The sequence below is a fragment of the Meleagris gallopavo genome, chromosome 12, assembly GCF_000146605.3.
Source record: "Meleagris gallopavo isolate NT-WF06-2002-E0010 breed Aviagen turkey brand Nicholas breeding stock chromosome 12, Turkey_5.1, whole genome shotgun sequence".
NCBI classification, from domain to species: Eukaryota; Metazoa; Chordata; class Aves; order Galliformes; family Phasianidae; genus Meleagris; species Meleagris gallopavo.
The window spans coordinates 12413519-12423081 of NC_015022.2; the positions used below are offsets into that span (position 1 = coordinate 12413519).

General features: G+C 48.5%; 1 protein-coding gene and 1 long non-coding RNA gene across 2 annotated transcripts in view; both read left to right on the forward strand.

Annotated features, from left to right (window-relative positions):
• Window positions 1–5: 5 nt before the first annotated feature.
• Window positions 6–2557, forward strand: MRPL46 (mitochondrial ribosomal protein L46; the record flags this gene model as incomplete). Its single annotated transcript, XM_019619285.1, is given in 5 exon segments — window positions 6–290; window positions 546–741; window positions 1297–1302; window positions 1305–1469; window positions 2124–2557. Coding segments are annotated over 5 exon segments (903 nt in total), but the record flags the coding sequence as incomplete, so codon positions are not given.
• Window positions 2558–3985: 1428 nt separating this feature from the next.
• The window catches only part of LOC104912851, a 22713-nt gene continuing 17135 nt past the window's right edge, over window positions 3986–9563 (forward strand). The window contains exon 1 of the long non-coding RNA XR_004161063.1: window positions 3986–6277. This is a non-coding gene — a long non-coding RNA (uncharacterized LOC104912851). The remainder of the gene's footprint in view (window positions 6278–9563) is intronic.

The window sequence follows — 9563 nt, forward strand, 5'->3', positions numbered from 1 at the left end:
GTGCATGGCGGCCCCGTCCCGACAGCGGCGTTCCCCCTCCGCGCGAGGCACGACGGGAGCTGGGAGGAAAGATGGCGGCGCCCAGTTCGCGGCTCTGCGGCTTCCGCCGGAGCGCGATGGCGGCGCGCGTGTGGTGGGCTGCGGGGTGCGGCCGGAGCTTGAGTACCGCTCCTCCCGCTGCTGTTCCCCGGCCGTGGAAGCTCTTCGGGGCTCTGTGCCTGCTGAGGCTGCCTCGCATCACGCAGCCCCTCCGGAAGGAGGAAGAGGAGATGGCGGCCCTCATGGAGCAGGTAGCGGGGTGCTGCCCGAAGGAAAATGGCTGCCCTGGGGCTGAGGGGTCCGCTGGAGGCACCTCGAGTCTTGCGTTCGGTTTTGTGTCTCTCACTGCAATCAGACACCATCCTGGAGGTGTTTGAGGATGGGAGATGTGGCACTGTAGTTAGCGGGCACGGTAGGGTTGGTCTGGGTGATCTTGGAGCTCTTTTCCAACCTTAATGATCAATGATTGTGCTGGTGGCCGAGTGGTCTTTATGATGCCCTTACAGATAGAGCTGGAGAAAAGCCACTACTCTGACCACGAAATCCGCAAGCTGGAGGAGGAGGAGCAGCTCAGAAGGAGGAAGGAAGGCTTGCATGATGATGACGATGAAGAGCTGGGCAGAACGGTTGTTATGGCTCAGGACCTGGAGGAGAAGTGGGAACAGAAGCTGCTGCAGTTCAGCCCGGCCCCGCGGGTTACAGGTACCTATGGAAGTGTTGTGCCCTGGTGGGGAACACCCCAGTCCTCTGCCAGGCACAGCTGAGGGCTGTTTGATGGAGGAAGGCATTTTTTGAGGGTTTTTTTTTCATTCTTGATGCTGTGGCAGTGTGGTCAACACATGAGAAATCAATCATCTGACAGTGGAATTAGTGTTGTGAAGATGCATGTGTTCATACAACCTTATGAGAGTAAAGTAGGTAAAATGGTGATTGTTTCCACATAGGAGAAACCTTGGTTCCCATGGTTTCTCGTTGCTCTTACTATTTTTTTCTTTTCAGAAGCTGGAGATCCAAGCTTCTTGCCACAAATTCCCTTGAAAATGGACTAGGTAGAGTGTGCTTTGGCAGTAGTGTTTTTCTGAATCCTGCATTGGTCTTCAGAGTGTCCGAGAGTAACTCTGGCTAGATTCTTGTCTTGTTTCAGATATCTGTGTGTCTGTGTTGTTGGAAGGATAAAAGATAAAGAGAGGTGATGAATCATAGTGATTCCACTGTGGCCAGGAGACTTTATTTCCAGCATGTGTTGGTTTTTGGCAGAGGCTGATAAAAAAACGATCGAACATCATTGAACAGAAAGCTGGACAGTAACCTGATGTTGCTGGTGAAACAGAAAATTGGTAACCAAGAGCTGTGGCTCCTGCCTCAAGCGGAATGGCAGCCTGGAGAGACTCTGCGAAGCACAGTTGAGCGAGCCATGACTACGTTTTTAGGTATGTAGTCTGTTGTGTGCCTGTCTCTCGCTCCTCTTTGTCCTACTTGTTGTTTTTTTTTTCCCTTGTCCCTACCTGAGGGATATTCACCATTTGTAGCAAAATCGCCTCCCATCTGCTGGGAAGAGGTACTTCGTGGCATAGAGATATACCCAATGCGATGGGGTTTCTGGCAAGAGCTGTGATCCTGTGTTCAGCTGTACTGCATTGTGAGGGGCTGTCAGAGCCAGCAGGCAAGGGGCTGGGATTTTTGGCTGCCAGCAGCTGCAGTGCGAAGCTCTTGCAGTCTGATGTTTGAGCTTCACTAGATGTCCCCTGAATGGTTGCGCTAAGTGTGCAGCTTCTCTTTCGGTCTTGTTGCCCTGTATCAACTTTTGTGGCAGATGGGTGATAGCAAACCTGCATTTCCTTGCTTTTTGATGTGCGTTGGCAGTGTGATGCTCTCTCCCTTGTTCTGCAAGGAATTGCTGAGCTCCAGACAAGTCGCTTTTTCATGAGAAGAGACTTAAAGTTGGCAGTATTTCTGCTAAGAAGAGGGAACAGTCTGAACCAGATATAAAGTCATATGCTGTGTGTCTGTTACTATGAAAGTGCAATTACTATTGCTCTGTGTCTTATGTTTTGCTTTCTGTTTTCTTTGCTGGGGTCTTGCAGGCGATCACATTCAAGCCAAAATCCTGGGGAATGCACCATATGGGATTTACAAGTATAAATTCCCCAGGGCCATCAGGACTGAGGATAACGTGGGAGCCAAAGTATTCTTCTACAAAGCCTTCCTCCAAAGCAGTGATTTGTCCCAGGCAGAGCTGAAGAAAGATTATCTGTGGGTTACGAAGGATGAGCTGGGAGATTACTTGAAGTCGGAATACCTGAAAAAAATCAATCGATTCCTTCTGGACTTATAAGTGATAGGCTGTGCTCAGGCAGATGGGGAAGATGTGGAATGTGACTCTGGGGAGGAGCACAGCTGCTGCTTTGCGTGGTCTGTGTGAATGGGATGTTAAGCAGGACTCTGGAGGATAAATTGCCTTTGCCTTATTTCCCAGTTCTCTTCATCAGGCCTGTATTAAATAAATATTAAAACTTTATACTCCCAAGTAAAGCTCTCCTCAGGGAGTTCTTTGCTCTTGTTGAATCCTCCTCCACCTTTTCTGGAAGTGTGTGTTGTGATCTGATCCTCTCCCAAGCACGTGGTTCCCTGGGGCTGTGGTACCCAGGAGGCTCCTCACCAGACTCCTGTTGTGGTCTGGAGCTCAAATGGTTTCTTCTAAGCAATGACCAATGCTCATCTCTGGCAAGTGCTCTTAACTAAGAGCAGTGCTGCATAGTTACATTTGTTTCCAGCTGGCAGATGATGTTCTTAGGTGTAAGAGGGGGATTAGCCAGCTAGATAATGGGAGACCTGACAGGGGAGTGATGTTCTTTGGCATCATTCCAGCCTCTGAAACTGTAGTTTTCTTTAGGGTTGTTATGTTGCTCTGGGGAGGATACGCACATTGCTCTGTGCAGCAGAGCAGCAGTCAGTTGTTTATCCAAGGATTAGCTTTGCAGGCCTGAGGCAGCTCCACCAGCATTTCCAGTAACGCTTTGATCTCTCTGGACACGTTGGCTGAGCTCCTTGTGTGATCCTGTGGAACTCTCTGGCTTCTCCAGAGGTAAGCAGTTCATTGACCCTGCTTGCTGAGATTTCCTTACGGTGTCACCCATGGATTTAAGTTCCTCTAGCCAGAAACAAGACTGCTAGTACTGGATCACAGGCAGCAAGTAAGGGCTCACAGGGCTGGGCAACACATGTTTCTGGGGAGCTGGAAGCTGCGTTGTCCAGTGCTTTGTTACATTCAGTCCATGTTGTAGCTCCATCTGGCCCTAGAGGGACCTTGAGTGGAAAGATGCATGAGAAATAGGCAGTAGCTCTTTAGATGACTGCTACTTTCCTACCTATGCCACAGTCCCTTTGGGCCTGAAACTGGTAACAGTGAAGGGGAGAACTATTTGATCAGCAGTTCTTTCTGGGCTGAAAGGCTAACTTTTGCTTGCAGAGGGAAGGCAGCTCTAGTGTTCCTACTTCCTGTGAGCAGCCTCAAAGGTGACTTTGATTCTCAGCTCCTGTTCCCAGTGTGCTAGGGCAGCACTGCTAACCCAGCCCAGCTGAGTCTGTGTCAGGTAGCCTGAATCTATTCCTCCAATGTCTTTATTAGAAGGGCTATCCTATGCTTATATGGCACAGTCTCATCTCTCTGGGTCTGGTTCTGTTTCTTGAAGTGCTTTTTCTGGTTGTGTTACTGTTAGTGTAGTGGAAATGCTAAGTTAGAGCTTGAAAAAATGATTGAGCACCTGGTGGGAAGGCAGGACCAACCCAGGGGAATTCAGGTGTATGCAATGCAATGCATCTGAGTAAACAGAAGAGGTAGAACCAGGATCCACCCCTTCCCAGATCTCATTTGAGGGTTGGCAGTGGAGGCAAGGGGATCCTGCTGGAGACTCCTGCATACCTGAGGCCTTCCAAGGGTAAGCAGATTTTTTTTTTTTTTTCCCCTTTGCTCCATGGCTGCTGCATTTGAGCACGTCCTCACTTCCTGCAACCGAAGACTTTGCTACTCCACTATCATTGCTGCACTTTCCTTCACATTACACTTAGAATGTGAGCCCACCACTGGCTAGACTTTGCAGGGAATCTGCCTTCTTTGGTGGCAGGGAGAGGAAGGAAATGGGTGTCGTTAATCATCTGGAAAGTGTTTGGCTTCCAGAGGTGGAGCTGGAGATTGCTATATATATTTCATCAATCCTTTGAGAGCTGCAGACCTCAAATTATAGCTGTTCTTAATCACTCCATGAGCCATTGGGGTTGGGAGTAGCTCAGTAGCCTTGTTTTCTAATGCTGGGCAGCTGAGAGCTGCAGCTTGTCATAAACTATAAACAAAACTTGGTTTCTTGAAACACCCTTACAGACCTGACAAAGGAGGCTGTTTGCAGTGGAGACCGTTTACAAAGAGGAGGTAGATGTAGAGTAGAATACTTGCCTACAAAACTAGATTTTTTGGCCACTATCTGGAGGTTGGCACTGCCTTCTCTGAGACTTAAAGCTCCTGTGGAAGGGTGAGGTGAGTCTTTCCCCTCAGGCTGTGTCCCTGGAATCTCTAGTAGCCTGGGGCAATGGATGCAGGCAGCCCTGGGCTCTGCCCCCATTTTAAGCTATTGCTAGCTCTGTAGAATGCAGCTTCTGAGCAGAGCTCTGTGGGTGCAGGCTCGGTTGAGCTCCTTGCCAAGTTCTCTTCTTCACTTCCCATGCCAAAGGCAGGTTTTGTGGTGTGGCGTAAGACTTTCAAAGTATATAAGATGGTATTTAATCAGTGCATTTTTTTTTATCTCAAAGCTAGGTGCACAAAAGAGAGAAAAGGCTGTACGGGAAGTTTACTCATCTTGAACCTGGACAATTCTTATTTTCTGGCTTGCTCAAGCAATGAGTCTCTGAGCACTGTCTGTACTGAGAGGTGTAGCTCCCTCTAGCAAGGACAGGTCAGAATTAACAGCTCTTTAAATTTTATTTCTTTTTTCCTCAGAATCAGGTCTTTGTTTTTCTAGGCAGCAGGTACACAGGAAACCAAGTCTCCTCTCAAAGTTCAAATTGTTGCTTCCTCAGCATCTAAAACAAGAATTCCTGCTCCCAATCTACATAGGAACATAGCCTTTTGTTTTTATTTTTTCTCCCTGCAGTTTATTCTGTTTAAAACCCTCAGTTAGTTGCTGCAAACAATCCCAGATCCCCTCGTTTGGGTGCTTTTGCTCACTTCTTGTTCTGTGCGTTGCCCTTCCCGTTGGCCTCTGTGAGGGGGGAGGCAGCATACCATGGAGATTTCCTAGGGGAGAGGAGGTTTTTTGCATATTCTTTCTACTCCCAAAGGTCCTGTAGCAGATCACAATGGCAGTTTCAGAAATCTGGGGCTACAAGTTAATTTTTCACTCTGTGCAAACTTACACGTACTCCTTGTGAAGCTGCAGAAGTCTGGTCAGGTAGCTGATCTATTTTAACCATTATCAATTGAAAGGCCAGCACAGCACCTTGGGACCTTTCCTGAGAGAGCCACTCTCTCTGCTGGAGCAGAAGAAACCTCTCAAGTTGTGGCTAGGAGAGAGCTGCCTTGAATGCAGCCCAGCACAAAGAGCAGGGGAGGCATATGAGTTATGCTGAGCAAAACACATGAAGCTCACCTTGCAAATGTGAGAGAGAACTGTGCAAGTATTTGCCTGTTTGTTTGGGAAGTTTGGTGCTTGTTTGCACCCAGAGCCTCAAAGGTTTTTCTCACTTTGGCTTTGCCTCCTCATGAGCTCTCTCCATCAGAATGTGAAGCAGCAGCAGCAGATAGCTGGAAATGCACCAGGTTTGCTGTAGCTCTCTAGTGCAAGGCACTGTCAGATCAATTGAAGAGCTCTCCTGTGAAGTGTGTGTCAGAGAGCTGTGTTTTGGAAAGGGCCTCCTGCGACTCCTCACTTTGAGAGCAGCCGTGTGGAGCTCAGCTGAGAAGTCCAATGTGAGATTGGTACTGCAGCCGCCAAGGCCATTATTTGAGCATTATCTTCTCCACATTGCAGAGCCTGGGGAGAAAGCTGCAGAGTGCTGACAGACTGCAGAGACTTTCTGCTCTTCAAAGCCATTTTCTGCACAGAACACTCCTGTTCGTGAGGGCAGTACACAAAAGTCAGATCATTCTGCCCTCAAAGAAGAAAGATGCATATCTATCTGGAGGACCTTTCCCTGGTGCAGTGCAGTGTAGCAGCCATTGCAAAAACCTCCAGAAGCAGAAATAAATGTAAGTATCAATTGCAGTCTGAAACTCCTCCGTCGAACTTACTGCTTCAGTCACCGTGTTAGAAGAGAGAGGTGAAGGTTTTCTTTGTGACAAATTGGATGCTAGCTGTCCCCTCCAGCAATGGAGAGATAACAAGTCCTAATAAAACCACTTCTCAACTTCACAGGAACGGATTTCTGCTGTTTCCCCTACAAAATACCTCCCTTAGCTGATATCCTGCCCTGTCAGCAGGAGTTTTGGGAATTGGTGGCCTCTAAGCAGCACCACCTTTGCATGTTTTGTGATACAGCAACACCAAGCTGTTCAGAACTGCATGCTTTCTCATGTAATAGGAAGCTTATTTTTTTTTTCTTCCTCCTTTCTGGCTCCAAGCAACTAAGATACCTCAATATTTGGAAGATAAATGCATTCAGAGCCAGGAGAGGCTGCCGGAGCCACAGGCTACACTGCTTCCTGCTCTCTGAAAATCTGAATGAGGAGAGATGCTATTGCTCCCAAACACAACTCAGAGTTAGTTAGAACAGGGGAAGCTGCCCTGTGTGGCCCTTCCTGCAGGGGCAAGGGATAGGCTGCCTTAGGTGAATGAGGCTGTACCAGCTTCTGGGCTCACCCCATGTTTTGTCCCATAGGATGAGAAATCTTCTGTGGTTCCACCTGCTCTTGTTCTGTCTAAGCTTCCATGTGTCTTGGAATGGGTCTGTCTCTTGGGAAGGAGTTTTTCATCAGTTCTCAGGGTTTCTGTGAGCTGTGCATAAGCCTGCATGGAAAACATCATGGGATGCTCTGCTCAGGTCATCCGGGAGGTCCACCAGAAAATGGTGTGGGAGGTCTGGTTGAGATAGGTCACCAGTGATGTGGTTGGGTTATGTCTCATCTTTCTGTTTCAATGATGCATTTTCCCTCCCGTTTCTGGATGAACACCGAGTGGCACAGGCAGAGTGCTGCACTCACGTGAATCTTTGCAAAGGTAAAGACTGGTATAAAAGGAGGAGAGCTACTGGGAAACTGAAAGTTGGTAAAATTGCTCCAGAAACTTTGCTGTTAATACTCAGACCTCAACATCAAGGCCCTGGTTTGCTTTCTGTGGGATTTGTGAGGTAAGCACAAAATACTGGCAGCAGGAAGCCCTTCAGGTTGTTCTGGATACAGCTTCTCTGTTGAGACTGCATTTCCACAGCAGATTGTGGGGTGTTATACAATCCTTTGGCAGGACTTCATAGGCAATGCTTGGAGACACAAGCATTTCTTGATTGAGACACATATTTCTTGATTGAAATATGAAGGGACTTTGAGCAACGCTGATGTAAAGCTTCTTCAAAATCCAGGCAAGGCAATAAAGCCTTTTTGCAGTGGGTTCAGGACTCGTGGCCTCATCAAAGCTCCCTCCAGAAGCAAGAAGAGTGCTAGAAGGAGCCGGCCACTTACACAGCTACTGTGGTCATCCCATCTCATAATTAAAAGAGACAGAGCTTGCAAGATTTCACAGGTAAAGGTTTGCACCCAGGGGCAGGCTGCTGCCTCCTCATGCTGCATGCCAGCTTTCTGCGCTCTCTCATCTATCAAAGTAATTATGCCCATTATGTTTCTCCTTTCAGGTTTTACCCTCCCAAATGTTATTCCTCTGCATTAAACCTGTGGGGGAAGTGAGTTATTGGGGAAAGTAACCAGGTATAATCCAGGTTTAATAGGCACGCTGAAAAACATGCTGGGCTGAGAGGGTGGTCCAGCCAGCATTCTGCTTCTGCAGGCAAATAGAAATTTGTCTTGATGTGTGTATATATCCAGCTTTGTGATCTGTGAGCTCTTAATAATTGGTTTGGTGACCTGCCACCAGTGTTCTCTCTCTGTAGAGCTTTCTCCGGTCTCTGGTTAATACAACGGGTCACAAATCCCATTTGCTTTTGAATTCTGAGTAATCCTTTCGTTAATGTTGCCTAGTGCTTTTTTGGAACCATTGAAGGAAATTGGAGCCCTGTGCTAATCAGTAACTCTGGCTCTGCATGTTTGCGAGCTGCTGCCCTGGCTGGCTTTTCCAAATGACCGCTGCAGCCTGTTTATGTCAAACACCAATGTGTGCCTCCACAGAGCAGCAATTGCCTCTGAGCCGTGGTATTACCCAGGGCACGGGCTGGGAACGTTGGCTGAGCTTGAGGAGAGCAGCGAGGTGCGATGGGGTGGCTGCTGGTGCCACGTTCCTGCTGCAGTGGTTTCCCATGGACTGATCTGGTCGGGAAGCTTTAATGGTGTCTTCAACACCTACAGCATCTGAGTTACGGTTGGTGTCTCTTGGTTTTGTTTTTAATTTTTGTTTCATGTCTTTTTTTTCTGTAGTTTGTCAATCTCCACGTTGCTGACAAGCATCACACCTCACCCCTTTCCCTCACACTCCCTATTCCTGGCCTGTCTGTGGCATTCCTCACACGATGCGAGCGTGCACCGTTCTGCTTGGAGCTGCTGACAACAGCATTATGACCTTGAGGATAGCAGCACATTGCAAAGCAGCATGTGTTGCATTTAGTTAACTTGCTGTAGCTGGGCACTGCACTTACAAGCTGCTATTGAAGCCCCTGCGCCTCAGGCTTGTGCTGGGTGCTTTTGGGCAGCACTGAGAGTCACCTCCCCTTGCTTTGAGCCTTTTTCCTTATTAAATCCCTCCAGAACTTAGGCTGTTTGATTTCCAAACCCTTTCCCTGGTGCAGAGGGAGGAGCGGGGTGGGGAACTCCCTGCACTGGGGCATCGTGGCTCCAGCGTAAGAGAAATTCCTCCAAGGATGGGGTTGCACGCTGCTTGCTGCCTGTGGAACAGCTCCGTGCTGGGCGCTAGATGGCAGACAGTGACTGGGAAATTCCATTGTGGAGCTTCCCATCCCTTCCCTCTTAGGATCACCCGCTCCAGAGTGGGGAACTGTCATGGTTTCATGATTTTTCATTATCGGTATTCCACATCATAACATCATGCAATGTACTGGGGGTTTGACTGCTGATGCTCAAGTTCCGGGTGCCTGTCCAGCGGAGAAGAGCAGCTACGTTTCCCCAGGGGGCTTTGCGGTCAGCGAGGAGATATAACTCCCGGCAAGGTCACCTGATGCTCTCTTCTCTGCCTGCGCTGCTTCGCTTGCGCTTCTCTGCCTGCGCTGCTTCGCTTGCGCTTCTCTGCCTGCGCTTCTCGCCTGCGCTTCTCTGCCTGCGCTTCTCATCTCAGCGTTGTGGTAAGGCCGATCCACTATCAATTTCACATTCTCTCTCCTTATAAAATTCTGTTGATACCATATTTAGTAAATTACTT